This window comes from Somniosus microcephalus, chromosome 25 (assembly GCF_052327205.1).
Source record: "Somniosus microcephalus isolate GS21.2 chromosome 25, FLI_Smic_1.0, whole genome shotgun sequence".
NCBI lineage: Eukaryota > Metazoa > Chordata > Chondrichthyes > Squaliformes > Somniosidae > Somniosus > Somniosus microcephalus.
Genome location: NC_141011.1, coordinates 11975673 through 11993905, shown reverse-complemented (window position 1 = coordinate 11993905; position 18233 = coordinate 11975673). Strand labels below are relative to the sequence as shown.

General features: G+C 48.5%; 1 protein-coding gene across 1 annotated transcript in view; it reads right to left on the bottom strand.

Annotated features, from left to right (window-relative positions):
* Window positions 1–17714, bottom strand: part of kif17 (kinesin family member 17) — an 87119-nt gene extending 69405 nt beyond the window's left edge. Inside the window, exon 1 of the mRNA XM_085966828.1 lies at window positions 17338–17714. Coding sequence (XP_085822954.1) covers window positions 17338–17568 — 231 coding nt within the window. The 5' untranslated portion in view covers window positions 17569–17714. The remainder of the gene's footprint in view (window positions 1–17337) is intronic.
* Window positions 17715–18233: the final 519 nt, after the last annotated feature.

The window sequence follows — 18233 nt, the reverse complement described above, 5'->3', positions numbered from 1 at the left end:
CCGTGCCTGCATGCAGCAAGACCTAGGCAATATGCATGCTTGGGCGGATATGTGGCAAGTAACATTTGCGTCACACAAGTGCCAGACAATGACCATCTTCAACGAGAGTCCAACCACCCCCCCATGACATTCAATCGCATTACCAGCATCAAATCCCCACCATCAACATCCTGGGGGTCACCATTGACCAGAAACTTAACTGGACCAGCCACATAAATATTGTGGCTACAAGAGCAGGTCAGAAGCTGGGTATTCTGTGGTGAGTGACTCACCTCCTGACTCCCCAAAGTCTTTACACCAACTTCAAGGCACAAGTCAAGAGTGTGATGGAATACTCTCCACTTGCCTGGATGAGTGCAGCTCCAACAACACTCAAGGAGCTCAACACCATCCAGGACAAAGCAGCCCGCATGATTGGCACCCAATCCACCATGTCAAACATTCACTCCCTCCACCACCGGTGCACCGTGGCTGCAGTATGTACCATCTAAAAGATGCACTGCAGCAACTCGCCAAGGCTTCTTCGACAGCACCTCTCAAACCTGCGACCTCTACCTCATAGAAGGACAAGGGCAGCAGGCGCATGGGAACACCACCATCTGAAGGTAAGCATGCAGGTGCAGCAGGCAAATGGTATGTTGGCCTTCGTAGCGAGAGGGTTTGAGTACAGGAACAAGGATGTCTTGCTGCAGTTATACAGGGCCTTGGTGAGACCACATCTTGAGTATTGTGTGCAGTTTTGGTCGCCTTATCTGAGGAAGGATGTTCTTGCCATGGAAGGAGTTCAGCGAAGATTCACCAGGCTGATACCTGGGATGGCAGGAATGACGTATGAGGAGAGATTGGGTCGATTGGGCTTATACTCACTGGAGTTTAGAAGAATGAGAGGGGATCTCATTGAAACTTATAAAATTCTGACAGGACTGGACAGGCTAGATGCAGGAAGGATGTTCCCGATAGTCGGGGAGTCCAGAACCAGGGGTCACAGTCTAAGGATAAGGGGTAGGCCATTTAGGACAGAAATGAGGAGGAATTTCTTCACCCAGAGAATGGTGAACCTGTGGAATTCTCTACCACAGAAGGCAGTAGAGGCCAATACATTAAATATATTCAAGAAGGAGTTGGATATATTTCTTAAGGCTAAAGGGATCAAGGGGTATGGGGAGAAGGCAGGGACAGGGTACTGAATTTGGATGATCAGCCATGATCGCATTGAATGGCGGAGCAGGCTCGAGGGGTCGAATGGCCTACTCCTGCTCCTATTTTCTATGTTTCTAGGTTTCTATCTCCAAGTTGCTCTGCAAGTCACATACCATCCTGACTTGGAAATATATCGCCGTTATTTCATCGTCGCTGGGTCAAAATCCTGTAACTCCCTACCTAACAGCACTTTGAGAATACCTTCACCACACAGACTGCAGTAGTTCAAGAAGGAGGTTCACCACCACCTTCTCAAGGGCAATTAGGGATGGGCAATAAATGCTGGTGTTGCCGGTGACGTCCACATCCCGTGAATAAATACATTTTTAAAAAGTCCAACTACATTCCCTTAACTTTCAATGGCACTACCATCGCAGAATCTCCCACCATAAACATTCTGGGGGTTGTCATTGACCAGAAACTCAACTGGACCAGCCACATAAATGCCCTAGCTACTGGAGCACATCAAAAGCTGGGTATTCTGCGGCGAGTGGCTCACTTCCTGACGGAAGGCAAAAACAGTGGAAATAAAAGTATAGTACAAAAAAGTACAGAAAATCAGTGTTCAATGAATGATTCTAAATCCATTATTATTATAACCACCCAAACACATGCCATTTTGGCTTACGGCCAAATTATGTCTGCATCATGTAAAGTGGAACGTGCATGTGGAGTAACAGTAACACAACTGGTTTTTTGTTTTAAGATATATGCTCCGTACCAACTGAGCTGACATATATGGATTGTTGGACCCTGTTGAGTGGTTTGATACCCTCCCCTACATATACCCATAGTCTAGGGAATCATAAATAATATGAATTGCAGGAAAATGGTTACTAATCATAAAAATGCAATTACAGTTACAGAAGGAGACTTCCCAAGGTATAATTTTTATATATTAATAGAGTACTTTGCAGTATATGGCATTCACAGTATATGATATTTTTTGCATTATCTCCATGAATCTGCCGCTCACTTATCATAGTTATAAAAATGAATCTGTGTCCTCACCAACTCACAAAGAAATAAATCTGTGCCTTAATCCACATTTACATAAATAAATTAGTTCCTCTAAACATTTACATTAATTAGATAAATGTGCTGCTAATCCACCCCATTTACATACAAAAATGTGTGCCCCTTAACACCCCACTTACATAAATAAATAATTTACGTAATTGGGTGGGTGAGAGCCAAAGTTTTATTAACGTAAGTTTTGAAGTGGGCAGGTATGTTCTTGAAAGAAAGAAAGACTTGCATTTATATAGCGCCTTTCACAACCACCGGACGTCTCAAAGCGCTTTACAGCCAATGAAGTACTTCTGAAATGGAAGTCACTGTGGTAACGCAGCAGCCAATTTGCACACAGCAAGGTCCCATAAACAGCAACGTGATAATGACCAGATAATTCGTTTTTGTTATATTGCTTAAGGGATAAATATTGGGTAGGATACCGGGGTTTAACTCCCCTGCTCTTCTTCGAAATAGTGCCATGGGATCATTTACATCTACCTGAGAGAGCAGACGTGGCCTCGGTTTAACATCTCATCCAAAAGACAGCACCTCCAACAATGCAGCATTCCCTCAGCATTGCACTGGAGTGTCAGCCTAGCTTTATGTGCTCAAGTCACTGGAGTGGGACTTGAACCCACAACCTTTGGATTCAGGGACGATTCTGCTACCAACTGAGCTACAGCTCACATCTGAAGGGATTTCAGCTCTTAAACAACCAACATCCCTAACTAGTTTCTCCTGTCTGGATCTTCTTCCAACAGTTCCGTTTATCCTGAGACCTAGAACTCTTCCTCCAGCACAAAAAACTTCAATACTTTAAAACTCCTGGATCTCCCAACATTAAAATACAAATAAATAAATTCTTCCTTAATCAGAGGAAGGAGCTTCTCCCACTGACTTAGCTGGCTGAGATAGTGACAAGCAGACCCACAGAGACCAGAAAGGTTTGACGCTAGGTCTGTGCTGAATTAGCTGACCTCAGTGCTTTAATTAGCTTCAGTGGCCCTATGTTAGGCCTTATTTTTGATTGATTCAATCTCACCAAACGGAAACATAAAATCAATATAGCAATGTCCCTGTAGGGCACCATTAATATAATAAACAAAAAAATGAAATTAAATAATATGCTTAATAAGCAGCAGAAAAAAGAACACCAATTAAATTATAAGATTGCCATTGGCCTCAACAATACATTCTATACCCTGCAACATCCACCGGTCGTGTAAGGCCTCAAGCATACTGATGATCTCTTTCCAAGGCCACCAGAGCACAGACAATGCCGTGGAAGAGAGGTAGGTAGCCAGAGCGAGCCCCTGTTGGAACATGGGACATGTTGAAACATGGAGAAGGAAGAGGCAGAGAGGTTGATGGGAAATTAAGCTAGCTTAGCAGTAGCTTATGAGGCAAATGAACGAGCTTAATGTTTAAATTAGTATTTCCTTACAGCTAGAATAGTCATTAGTTTCAAGGTCTCCATTAACTGTTGAATAAAGAAAGTTTGTAGGAAGCTAAAAACAAAGATAAGTGAAGCTGTCTAATTAGGATAGGGCTTAGCACAATGTTGCACCATCATAATAATCCATAGATAGTGTGTGTGTAAGCTTGTTAGCAACAGTTAATTGAACAAAACACATTGGCCTAGAAATTGGGTATAGCCCCGGTTGAGGCGTTAGAACTGGCGATGCGCAAAGTTTATAGCCAGACGAGACTTATCTGCGCCTGGCGCGATATTGGGTTGCTTCGCCCCCAAAGGGGATTGAGGCGCTAAATCAGCCGTTGCACGGTGCTCTTAAGGCGCAAAAGGTCAGGCGCTACTCAATATCGACGCGGACGGGCGCAGCGCAGGTGAACTCAATTACGGGAAAGCACGAGACCTACAGGCACCGGCTGGCTCTTAAAGGGGTGGGTCAGTCAGACTGAGCTTCAACACCCAACGCTCTGCAGGCCTCAGATTCGGCGCTCGCGCTTGTCTGGCGGTACAAGGTGATCATTATGGAGAAGGTTAGACAGAGAGCAGAGCGCTTCAGCACTGAGGCTCTGGACCACTTGGTGGCTGCAGTTGAACACCGTCGGGAGGTCCTGTACCCGGATAATGGCAAGAGGCCAAATCAGAAGGCTTACCGACGATCTTGGAGGGAGGTTGCTGTGAGGGTGAACTCCAGCAGCATGGCGACCAGGACCCCTGTTCAGTGCAGGACGAAATTCAACGACCTCACACGGATCGTTAGGGTGAGTGATGGTTTACTAAACTTGTGCTTCCCTCCATCTGCAGCTGACTTCGGGCACCCTGCTGCAATGATGCGCCAATGGCCATCTGTCAGTATGCACCCATGGCCCTTTCTGGGCACACACATGGACAGATGTCTCAAGGCCTCATGTAAGGGCTCTTGCACCATGGGGGGCATGCGAGAAGGTCTCAAGGCCTCATGTAAGGGCTCTTGCACAATGGGGGCATGCGAGGAGGTCTCAAGGCCTCATGTAACAGAACCTCCCCTTCTTTCCCCTGCAGTCCAAGATGGCGCAGATTCGGAAGGAGCAGCGTCGAACCGGTGGCGGACCTGCACAAGTGGTCACTCTAACGGATCTGGAGGAGAGAGTGCACCAGATACTTGGAGGACGTCTGTCTGGTCCAGTCACCACTGCATCTGCCGACCCCATTACTGACAGCGAGGGTAAGACTCTCACCTTTTCCACCTGTTGCCTTCCACTTGGTGCCCCCGCCAGCATGCATCCTCAGTGTGCAGCCATGTCAGAGCCTTGCCGCAATCTGGCATACCTTTCAGCAAACCTGTCCTTCTGCTAAAGCCACTCTTCCACCTCCCACTTTCAGATGAAGCAGCACCAACTCGGGCTCAACGCGCTGAAGCTGCCAGTGCCAGTGCCACCGGAGGCGAGGACCAGGAGGAATCCGGACCAGCCGCTGCAGAATCCGGGGAGCTGAGACATCTGCAGACTGGGGATAGTAGTCCCCTGGAGGGGAGGGGGGGTGGCTCTGAGGATGAACCAGTTGCCGGACCAAGCGGCATGGAGCAACGCAAGGGGGATAGGCAAGTTCGGCCACCGTCTCCCCGCAGGGCAAGGCAGGTCGTCATGACTGCTGCACAGAGTGCAGATGAGGTCCGTCGCCTGGCAGAGATGAGCAAACAGGCCCGGGTCAGACACACGGAGCTGATGGCTGCAGTGGAGAAGATGCCTGAGTCAATAGATTCATTGGCTAGGAGTATGCTGGACTTCGGGGCAACAATGGAGAGGACTCTGCAGGGCTTTGGCGCAACAATGGAGAGGTCTCTCCAGGTGTTCGGGGAAACAATGGACAGGACTATCCAGGGCTTCGGGGCCACAATGGACAGGACTATCCAGGGCTTCGGCCCAACAATGGCGAGGACTGTCCACGGCTTTGAGTCGGCAATGGAAAGGACTGTTCAGGGCTTTGGACAATCCCTGGAAAGGTCTGTGCAGGGCTTGTCCGAGGCAGTGGAGCGGTCGGCTCCTGCCTTGTCCGAAGCCATGGGAAGAACTGTCCAGGCGTTCTCCGAAGCACTGGCACCTGGCACACAGGTCCTCACTGTTGCCACGCAGTCACTTGCTGGGCTCCTCCACAGCCAGATTGACACAACGCGATGTCTGACTGCAGCCACCCTCTCTGCATCAGATAGGATCACCCCGGGCCCTTCCACTCCCGTACAATGCCAGGAATCCGTGGAGCCTGCGATTGTGGCGGATGAGCCGAGCCGCTCCCCTCAGATAGCCAGTGTGTCGTCCGACCATGGTGCAGGTGTCCTCTCTCGTCAGGAGACCATTGCACATGCCAGCGCTGGGACGCCTGCATTGCAGCTGCCACCACCTGCAGCCCACACTGCTTCCAGCCATGCTCAAAGCAAGCATCCTGCGTCCGCACCCTCCAAGCCCAGAGGTCGGCCAGGCCGTACCTCAGGGGCTTCTGCGCGTCCAGACAGTCAGCAAGCGTCCCCCAGCCTTGAGCCCGCCACTGGGGTGCAATTACGTAGGAGCAGCAGGGAGGGAAGGGGCCGGGCGCGAAAGAGAAGTCGTTCTCCCTCAAGGGGCCAGTTGTAGAGGGAGGTGCTGAGACGTTTGTTTGTCCAAATTGAAGGACACCCTCAGCTGCTGTTATAGTAGCAGATTTTTGTTGAGTTTTGCGGCTTGGCCGAACAGGTCAAATTTATTTTGTAAGTTATGGTTTCTGCTCACTTTACGTTGTTTAGCTGTAATGAAAGATTTTTGTGTCAATAAACAGAAGTTTCAATGTTGCTTGGTGCATGTGACTACTTTCAGTGATGCTGGCATGCAGAGGCCCTCAAACATCTAAAGTGCGCATGAGGTAAGACTCTCATCATTCCGCCACAGGGGTGTCGAGACGAGTCCAGAGGAGCCTCTGACGTATGGACCTTCCACTTTCAGCAGCCCTTCCATCTTCCTCCTCCTTCTCCGCCTGCTCTTCCTCCTCCTCCTCCTCCTCATACTCCTCCTCCTCCGCCTGCTTGTGCAGGGTCCGAGGGAAGGTAATGAATGGACGCGTTCGCCTATAAGGGCCTCTGTCACTTGCTGGATGCAACAGCGGACTGCAGCCTGAGCGTCAGTCGCATTGTCCCCAATGGCTGCCTGCAAGGATCCGTTGGCATAAAAATGGAGGCAATCAGTCAGTGTAGCCATCACGGACAGAGAGGTTCTGCAGCGTTCACGCGGCTGCAGATCCTGACCAAGCAGGTGGCACAGATCAGTAACAATGTCCCTCCAGATTCGGAGCCTTCGCTAACACTGCTCCTCCGAAATGTCAAGGCTTGTCACCTGCTGCCTAAAGACCCTCGCAGCATCCTGTCGGACTGGCCGACCTCGATTGCCCCTCCTCCTTCTGGCCAATCCCTGCCCTCTCTCCCGCCGTCTCTCTGCCCCTTTACAGTGTTGGGTGATGAGGTCGTCGCCCTCCGAACAAGCTCCCATTCCGATGCCAGTTGGTCAAAAGGCTTTTAGGTGTAGTGCTGCAAGTGCTTCGGACAGGGTTGAGGGTCCCAAGTACTGTGAAGCTCAAATCCCAGAACTCTGCTCTACATTAGCTCGCCAACTCTCTCTAGCAGCGATCGCAATGAGCAGGCCAAGTGGCAGAAGATTCTGCACTAGAGCTGTCCCCTTTAAATAGCGCCGCCCTACTCCGAGAAGGGCCTGTTAGCCCTCCCTCGAACTGTCATTAATAGCGCTGGGCGCTAAGGCTCCGGGACCCAACCAATATGCGCTCAGGCGCTCCTAAAAGGCGTTGCACACTGAAATGACGTCATGAGCTGCTTGCGCTCGCGGGCGCGCGCAAACACTTAGCGCAGGCGCTAAATGTATAGTCAATTTCTGAGTTGGCGCTATCTTCATAGCGTCCGCCCCAACATAGGGCTTCGCCCCAATTCTAGGTCTCTTTAGGCGCTCAGCGCCGGCGCTACCAACCCAATTTCTAGGCCATTGTACCTGGACCTTAAAAACCTTGTTAAAGAGCTTTTTAGATAGTTGCCTGGAAACCAGATTGGACATAGAGCTGCAAAAAGGTATAATAAGTAAGACTCCCTTATCCACACAGAAAAACAGGCCAATTAAGAGTTGGGAGTAGATGAGATAAGGGACATGTTACATGTCATGAAGCTTAGTCTTTGGGCTAGGCTGGCTGTAATGGAAATGTACTGGAGGGATGTGGCCACGTTAAGTCAGATAACAGAAGGAATCCAATCAAGGGAAAAGAGGCAGATTTGAGTTCACTACAGGCACAGAATTATATAAAAATAGATATTTTGTGTTTTAATCTGAACACCAACATTTCTCAATCTCTCACCATTTAAAAAATACTCTGCTTTTCTATTTTCCTACCAAAGTGGATAACTTCACATTTCTCCACATTATATTCCATTTGCCATGTTCTTGCCCACTCACTTAGCCTGCCTATATCCTCTTGAAGCCTCCTTGCATCCTCCTCACAACTTACATTCCCACCTAGCTTTGTATCATCAGCAAATGTGGATATATTACATTTGGTCCACTCATCCAAATCATTGATATAAATTGTGAATAGCGGAGGCCCAAGCACTGATCCTTGCTGTACCCCACTAGTTACAGCCTGCCAACCCGAAAATGACCCGTTTATTCCTACTCTGTTTTCTGAATGTTAACCAATCCTCAATGCATGCTACTATATTACCCCCAATCCCATGAGCCCTAATTTTGTTTAATAACCTCTTGTGTGGCACCTTATCGAATGCCTTCTGAAAATCCAAATACCCCACATCCACTGGTTCCCCCTTATCTATTCTGCTAGTTACAACCTCAAAAAACTCTAACAGATTCGTCAAACATGATTTCCCTTTCATAAATCCGTGTTTACTCTGCCCAATCCTATTATTATTTTCTAAGTGCCCTGTTACCTTAAATATCTTAACTATCTTAAATAGTGAGGTTACATTTGCCACCTTCCAATCCATGGGAACCGTTCTAGAATCAATGGAATCTTGGAAGATGACAACCAATGCGCCCACTATCTCTATAGCCATTTCTTTCGAATCCCTCGGATTTGCCATCAGGTCCAGGGGATTTATTGGCTTTCAGTCCCATTAATTTCTCCAATACTATTTTTTTACTAATACTAATATCTTTCAGTTCCTCATTCTCACTAGACCCTTGGTTCTTCACTATTTCCAGGAGGTTTTTTGCTACTTCTTCCATGAAGACAGATATAAAGGCAGCGATTTTACCATTGGTGGTGGATTGGCTGGTCGGCGGGATCCAGTCCCGCTGCCAGTTTCATCCGCTCTGCATTAACTATTTTCCATTAACTGAGCTTATTAAGCCCGTCGTGCGCGTTGCCTGGCCCAATCAGTGGGTTCGGGTCTGCTGCTCGCTTCCGCTGACATCTTCCATCCAGCTGCATTTAAGGGGCCCATGCAGCCTTGTGGTTTTTCATTCATTTTCTGACGCTTCTCAGCGTGGCAGATAGAGATGAGTGGTTCAAGATCAAAGACCTCTCCAAGATTTGATGATGACTCCCTCCATGCTCTTGTGGAGGGAGTGAGAGGGCACAAAGAGGTTCTGTTCCCCTCATATGGACGGAGGAAGCCTCCTCAGCAAACCAAGGCAGCCTGGCTGCAAACTGCTGAGGAGGTGAGCGCCAGGTCTTTATGCTCAAGCACCTGGGTTCAGTGGCGTAAAAGGTTCAATGATCTGCTACGTTCAGCAAAAGAGAGTATAACATCACACTTACCTTCAATCTGCTCCCCATCTCCTCTCATCACCAGCACTCTGCATTGTCAACCTACTCCTGCACATCCCAACTTACCCTTACATCCCTTGCACCCTTAACCATCCCTCTCTCTCTATGTATAGAATCACTCCACCATTCTACTATGCACCCCGCACACTCGCTATCACTGTTAGGCAATGGCAATAACTAACAATGCACAGCATTGGCACCTCACTCCACCTTTGTCTCCCTCTAAGCATCTATGCTATGGATTCTCTACACTCACTCCAACATTCTTGCTCAAACTCCACTTGTGTCCTTCATTGCAGGAAAAGAGAGCCCACAGTAAGAGGGAGAGGAGGAGGACAGGAGGAGGGCCACATTCCATGGCGCACTTGACCACTGCTGAGGAGGCTGCTATCGACATCGTCGGAGGTGCTGAGGAGCTGGAAGTGGGGGACGGAGAGATGGGCGCAGTAGAGCAAGCTGGTGACAGAATAGATTTGCAACCCTCTCAATTAGATTGCATGAGTGACTGATATGGCATCTGATGTTCATACAGATAAGGAACAGTAGCATAGTGGTAATATTACTGGACTAGTAATCCAGAGGCCTGGACCAATAGTCCAGTGACAAAAGTTCAAATCCCAGCACAGCAACTGGGGAATTTAAATTCAGTTAATTAAATAAATCTGGAATAAAAAGCTAGTATCAATAATGGTGACCATGAATACTACTAGATTGTCGTAAAAACCCTTCTGGTTCACTAATCTGCCATCCTTACCCGGTCTGGCCTCTATGTGACTCCAGACCAACAACAATGTGGTTGACTCTTAACTGCCCTCTGAAATGCCTGGCAAGCCACTCAAGGGTAATTAGGGATGGGCAATAAATGCTAGCCTTGCCAGCAACGCCCACATCCTGTGAACAAATGGGATGTGTCTGCTATGTTAATATCACATGTCTAACTCATGCCTTGACAGGACCATCGAGAGCCCCCCTCCCTGCTGTCCAGGAGGAAGAGCTGGAAGACTCCTCAGGAGGAAGCTGCAACCTCTGAAGGTGCAATGTCAGCAGAATTGAGCTCACCCAACAGAGGCGCACACCTCGGTGGGTCATTCGCGAGATAGAGTAGTGTTGTCACCTGGTGTATCACAAGTGAGCATCAGCAGATGGTGGCGACAGGGACAGCAGTGGAGAGTCTTCATTGGAGGGTGCGGGACACTCCTAGCTCTGCTCAGCTGCATGTGGACACTGTGGGGTCGATTTTCATTCAGAAGTCGGGAAGGAGGCGGGACTACAACTTTCGGGTTGTAGTCCCGCCTCCATCGAGATGCAATTTTCACTTGATTGACCTTGTTGAGCCTGCTCAGCAGGCCAATTAAGGGCCATCCGGCAACAGGTGACGTCACAGACTGAAATCTCATCTGTCAAGACGCGTTGGCAGATGAAATATCAGTGTTTCACAGCTGTTTGAAGCTATCAAACACTGACAGTCTTACTTCTGACCTGAGTCCTTCTACGCAGACTCAGTTAGAAATCTCGCCGGCACTGAAAGCTGCAAGCTGTCACTTTTGACAGATCGCAGCCATTCTGCTTTCTGTGCCGGCTGAATGATGGACCCCCGAAACCTCGAGGAAGGAAGGCTGTAAAGGTAAGTACAGGTAATTTAAACTTCTTTACACACTTTAGACACACCAAACACACTTACCTTTGCACTCATGCACCCATCACTCACCTGAACACCGACATCTCGACCCCTCCAAGTCCTTCAACCCGACGGCCCGACTCCTCTAGCCTGGTGTGGTTTGGAGCCGTCGGGAATCCCACACGACAACCTTCAAAATAGGGATTAGGCTAAAAACTGCCTGTTAACTACCTGTTAATAGGCAGTTAATTGGCACTAATCCCTTCCCGCCTTGGGCCGGCGGGACCCAGTGCGGCGCCTCCTTTGAAACTTACATGGAGGCGGGTTTTGGGCAGGATGGTGTCGGGACCCCCGAATTCGGGATTTTAACCCCCCGCACGCCTAAAAACCCACCTCACGGCACACTGAAAATCATCCCCCGTGCCTCTGGGGCCATCCAGAAAGAGAGCAGTGCTGGAACTTCAGGAACAAGTGCAGGGGGCTCAGACAGGTTTTGTAACTGCGAGTGTACAGAGAATGGAGGAGTCTATCTCAAACATGAGCAATGCCGTGGTGAACGTAGGTGCCGCCATGGAAAGGATGGAAACCTCCATGGAGGACATAAATCGCCAGACGCAAATCAACATGGTGACTCTTCTAAATAGATGGTCTGCTATAGAGGATAGAGGGGCATCTATTGAGGAAAGGAACCAGAGGTACATGGACGTCCCCATTATGAGGACTGTCAGTACAGAGACGGGTCCTCATGGCCCCACTGATATGCAGCAAGGTACTCTCCAGCTACTGGCTAGCAGTGAAGTGTGGGTGACCCATGAGAGGGATGTTGGTGGTCGACAACAAGGAAGTGGGGGCTCCTCTCCAAGCGCTCACAATCCCATGCCACTGCGGAGCCCTCGGTCAGAGCCCCATATTCCTCACCCAGCTGCAGGAGGAGTAGACTGTTGCCGAGCCCTCCCAGGCTCCCAAACCCAGAGGACACCTGCCAAAGGCGTCGAAGCAGGTGCAGCATGGAAGTGAGCAAGGTGCTTCAACATCGGCTGAAGCCACAGGGGAAGCACGCGCAAGAGAAAGTTAACACACAAATTATCACAAGGGTAGTCACTTGGGTGTTTTGATCTAATACAAAGTCAAGATTCTCATCGTTATTTCAATTGTAATAAAGAGATGTGATGGCAAAGATTCAAAGATTTGGCCTATGTGTGCTCAGAGATGGAAGTGTCACAGTGAGGGCTCAGTGGCCTTTCATCTGTAATCATGGTGCTGAGAGTGATAGGAAGTCACATTTTATTGTACAGATGCTGTATGGTGTGTTAAGAAGGTTGGCCAGACACTCATTTCCATATGCCAGCCACATGTGTTGGCTGCGTAAACTTACGTGAATCTGGCATGGATTAGTGCATCCCTTGCCTCATGGTCAGCAATGTGCTCGCATGCTGGTGGAACTGGCACATGCGCCTCTGAGGAGGAGGAGGCTCTGCGCTGAGCCACTTGTTCCTTAGGCAGTGGTAAGCCACGCTGCTGTGCGATGTTGTGCAGTGCACAGCAGACCACGATGATTCTGGAGACCCTGGCTGGTGAGTACTGTAGGGCTCCACCAGATCCGTCAAGGCATCTGAATCGCATTTTGAGAAAGCCGATTGTTTGTTCTATAATTCTTCTGGTGGAAATGTGGCTCACATTGTCGTGCTCCTCAGCTTCGTTTGATGGCCTCCTCATCAGTGTCATTAGCCACATCTTCAGGTGATAGCCATTGTCTCCAAATAGCCATCCGGAAAGTTGGGTTGGCGGATTGAACAGCTGAGGCACAGTAGACTGCTGCAGGATGAACAAGTCATGGCAACTGCCAGGGAACTTGGCGCAAACATGCATAATATTCTTCCTGTGGTTACACACCAGCTGGACGTTAAGGGAGTGGAAACCCTTGCAGTTTTCAAATATAGCTGGGTTGTGTTGGGGTGCCCTAATAGCCACATGTGTGCAGTCTATGACACCCTGCACCCTTGGGAAGCCTGCCATATTTGCAAAGCCAACCGCAAGCACGGTTACACTTGTTTCATCCGCGGGGAAGTGGATGTAATTGTGTGGCTTTACAAAGAGGGCATCGGTAACCTGTGTGATGCAAGTGTGTGCGGCCGACTGGGAGATGCCGCTGATGTCTGCTACTGATCCCTGGAAGGACCCTGAAGCAAAGAAGGTGAGTGCGGTGGTGACCTTGACAGCCACTGGTAAGGAGTGTCCACCCGCTCCTCTGGGCTGCAGGTCTTGGTGCAGCATTGTGCAGATGTCAGCGTCTACCTCTCGCGGAAGTCTCAGCCTCCTTTGGCACTGCTGCTCACTCATGTTGAGGATGCTTATCCTCTGCCTGTAAACCCTGTGTTGGGGGTATCTCCTGCGGCGCGGAGCAGCCCTGCGCTAACGCCCTCTGCCCTGTGCAGCATCAGGTGGGTGAGGAGGAGGTTCGTGCTCCTGTTGTTGCTGCTGCTGTTGTGCCTGGTTCTGCTGCTGCCGCAGCTGCTCTTCCTCCGATTCTGAGGACCAGGATGAGATGGTATAAATGGTTCCCATTCCGCTGGTATATATCTCAATTGAGGAATAGATGTTATAAGTGCTCAGTCAATGTGGGGAGAGGGTTTTCCAAGGAGGTCACAGTGCATATGGATTTCAGCTTAAACACTTACAAGCTCAATAGATCTGCAAAATATGTTCCAAAACCTCAAAACACAAAGCTCTGGCATCTGAAAGTCAGCCATGTTACAGGTCCGCTTTTATGCAGCATGTGCAGCTGTCAAGAATTCAGGTAGTTGCTGAACCCGGCACAATCAGCTGGCATGTTTGTTCGCTGAAAATGTAGTAAAATGGGAAGAGCCTGTAAAAATGGGATTATGTAGGCAGTTAACAAGCTGTTAACTGCTTTAAGTGCCTCTCCCGCCGCTTGGTGTCAGGTCTGATTGGGACTCGCAGACCCAACACTTTGCAAACTTGCGTGGAAGCGGGATGGCAGCGAGTTCGCAACCCGCCGTCAATCATTTAGTTTTTCACTCCTGACCCACCTCCCGCCCCAAGCGCCGGCAAAATCGCGGCCAAAGTATTTGTTTAATTTCTCTGCAATTTCCTTATTCCCCGTTATAATTTCTCCTGTCTCAGCCCGTACGGGACCTACATTTACTTTTGCTAATCTTTTCCTTTTTACATACCTATAGAAGCTTTTAGTCTGTTTTATGTCTCTCACTAGTTTACTCTCATATTCTGTTTTCCCTTTCTTTATCAATTTCTTGGTCCTCCTTTGCTGAATTCTAAAATCCTCCCAATCCTCAGGCTTACTGCTCTTTTTGGCAACATTATAAGCCTCTTCCTTTGATCTAATACTATCTTTAACTTCTGTTGTTAGCCACAGTTGGACCACTTTTCCCGTGGGGTTTTTGTGCCTTAAAGGAATGTATATTTGTTGTAAATTATGTATTAATTCTTTAAATGCTTGTCTACCATCATACCTTTTAATGTAGTTTCACAATCTACCTTAACCAACTTGCCCCTAATACCTACATAGTTTGCTTTGTTTAGATTTAAGACCCTAGTTTTGGATTTAACTAAGTCACTTTCAAACTTAATGGCCCAGAAATTCAGGTCGGGGGCTTCCCGTGGGTGTAAGCCCCCGACCTGCACTTACCTAGCGCGCCGGCTGTTGAGCTGTGGGCCCCCGTAGAATTCCGATCCGGGGCCTGCTCCAACTGCCGGCACGCAGTGCTTGCGTATCCCAGGGGCGCAGTTAGTTCGATGCGTCCCCTGGGATCGTGTGGGCCATGGGGAGCCAATCGGAGCAGGGAATGCCCATTCATAAGAAAACTTATAAATACTACGGGCCCCAAAGCATCACTAAATCTTCAAATAATTTTTTTTTTTTTTAAATCACATTTTTAAAATAAACTATAAACTATAAATTACATGAAATAACTATTTTAAACACTAATTTAAATTTTTGAAAAAAATAATTTTATTTTCTAACGGGGCTAAAAATAAACTTACCTTGCTTTAAAGTATTTAAAAATAATAAAGCTGTGGAAAAAATGTTTTAATTTTAATTAATTCACCACTTACCTTGTAAAAAGCAGGCCTTGCGCCTGCTTTTTATATGTGTAACTCCTGGAGACTTACCCTCCCGGGAAAACCTGCAAAAAAAACATAAGATCGATGCACACGCGCAGCCTCTCCTGCGCACGAATTCGAACTCTGAACCCCTGCTTTCAGGGGAACGGAAGTGCCGGTTTCCCACACATGCGCAGTGCATGCACAAAACCGGCACTTCCATTGGGCCTATGGGTGAGTACCCCGTGGAGACCCGAAGTTCTGGGCCATTATAAAATTCTATCATATTATGGTCACTCTTCCCTAAAGGCCCCTTTACTACAAGGTTATTAATTAACCCTTTCTCATTGCACAATACTAGATCTAAAATAGCCTGTTCCCTAGTTGGTTCCTCAACATACTGATCTAGAAAACTATCTTGTATACATTCCATGAATTCATCCTCCACACTATTACTGCAAATTTGGTTTGCCCAGTCTATATGTAGATTAAAGTCCCCCATGATTACTGTATTACCCTTGTTACATGCGCCTCTAATTTCCTGATTTATACTCTGCCCTACATTACAACTACTGTTTGGGGGCTAAGATCCTTTCTCTATACTGTCTTTATCCCATCCTTTATTATCAGGGCTACCCCTCCTCCTTTTCCATTTTGCTTATCTATTCTAAAAGTTAAGCATCCTGGAATATTTAGCTCCCAACCTTGGTCACTTTGCAACCATGTCTCCGTAATGGCTATTAGATCAAACCTATTAATTTCTATCTCCGCTATTAATTCATCTATTTTATTGCGAATGCTTCGCGCATTCAGATACAGTGCCTTTAGCTTTGACTTTTTTCTATTTTTCCCTGTTGTCACCTTAGTCACTGATGCCCTATTACCTTTGTTACTCTCCCTGTCCCTTCCTGACCCACTCTGCTTATTTTTACCCAAAACTCTGCTCTGCTCTAGAGCCTTGACATTTCTCTTGCTGCTTTTAAATTTACTCTTTCCTGAATCCTCCCAGCCACCCCCTTCATTAGTTTAAAGCCCTGTCTACTGCCCTAGTTATTCGATTCGCCAGGACACTGGTTCCAGCCTGGTTTAAGTGGAGCCCGTCCTAATGGAACAGCTCCCTCTTTCCCCAGTACTGGTGCCAGTGGCCCATGAAGCAAACCCCTGCCTCCCACACCACTCTTTGAGCCACGCATTTAACCTTCTAATCTGCTTATCCCTATGCCGATTGGCGCGTGGCTCAGATAACAATCCAGAGATTATTACCTTTGAGGTTCTGCTTTTTAATTTGGACCCCAACTCCTCAAACTATCTCAGCAGAACCTCATTCCGAGTTCTGCCTATGTCATTGGTTCCTACGTGGACCACAACAACTGGATCCTCCCCATCCCACTCCAAGTTCTTCTCCAGCCACGAGATGTCTTTAACCCTGGCACCGGGCAGGCAACACAACCTGCGGAACTCCTGGTCGCGGCTGCAGAGAACAGTATCTGTCCCTCTGACTATACTGTCCCCTACCACAAACACATTCCTTTTCACTCCCCCCACTTGAATGGCCTGCTGCACCATGGTGCCATGGTCAGCTTGCTCATCCATCCTGTAGGCGTTTCCCTCATCCACAAGCAGCAAGAGCCTCATACCTGTTGGATAAGGACAAATTCCAAGGCTTCTCCAGCACTTCATCTGGGGTCCCCTTACCTGCCTGAGTTGCAGTCACACCCTCCTGTCCCTGACCACTAACCAGACCTGTACCACCTAACCTAAGGGGTGTGACTTCTGTACCCGGTGGGCACGGACAAGATGGGCCGAATGGCCTCCTTCTGAGCTGTAAATTTCAATGATTCGACAGTGTCTTTTATTAATAATAACATTCTAATTGAATTGGTAAGGTTACTTTTGGTATTTGTTACATTTATTTTAAGCATCTTAGTTTAATCGGCCCATTGTTTATTATATTACTGGTACCCTGAAAGGCGCACTTGTAGTGCTGACTCTGGTCAGGTCCATCAATACAAGGGCCATTGGCCTGTTGTTCACAGTTAGTGCCAAGCATCCTCCAGCAGGATTCAGCAATCTGCACGTTACTGTGTGTAAATTGCCGCCCCGATGGCTCTGCTCAGCCCAGTGATGCCACCGCCTCCCAGCCCAGTTCCCCCGGCTCCTGCTTTACCTCCACCAGCGGGTAGGCGATCTCGTTGTACAGCTGCTCGGTGGTGCTCTCGATGTAATAGACGCCGTCGAAGGTGAACTGTTTGGGCGGCTCGCCGAGGACGCCGGGCTTCTGGATGAAGCACTGGCCGCGGGCAGCGTCCATGGCGACCACCACCTTGCAGCTCAGGTCCTTCTCGCGGCTGTTGCTGGGTCTGCAGCGGACCACCACCCTCACCGTCTCCAGGGCCATCCCTCCTCGCCCGGCTCCTTCCCTCTCACAGGCTCCCCATCCCGGCGATCCTTCACTCTTCCCGGGACCGGGATCCTGGAGCCCAGCGTCGGTTGCCCGGCAACAAGCGGGTCGCCTGAAGATCCCAGCTTCCGCCCAGCCGCGCGTCATTTCCGGCATGGCGGCCTGCCAACAGTCGCCATGGAGACGGAGCGCCAGGAGCATCAAGCAGAGTCTAGGGATGCTTCTTTCTCCAGAGTTACCAGAGAGTTCAGCTTTAAGTCCATATTTACACATCAGAACAAAATGTGAGTAGCTTATCTAATGTCATGTCATTATGCCTAATGGGCAAATCCTAAATGTAAAGATTTTCAGTAACAGTCAAGGACCCCAGCCAGACTGGTAGACAACCATGCTGGGTATTGTCTTGTTTTGCACACTTTGTACAAAAATAATAAATTGCAGGACAACGGGTATTACAGTTTAAACTCTTTTAATGAAGCATCAGGTCTGTAAGCTTTCTCAATCAAAACAGCACCGTGTGGACAAGATGGAGTCAGGACCCCTGGGTCTTCCCAAACAATAGCAGTCCTTACAGATGCCTGCAGGCCAATGATAAATCAATATGCAAATATTACATCCCCTTTTAAAAGAAAAATGTTGTGCATTACTTTTGAACCTTTCTT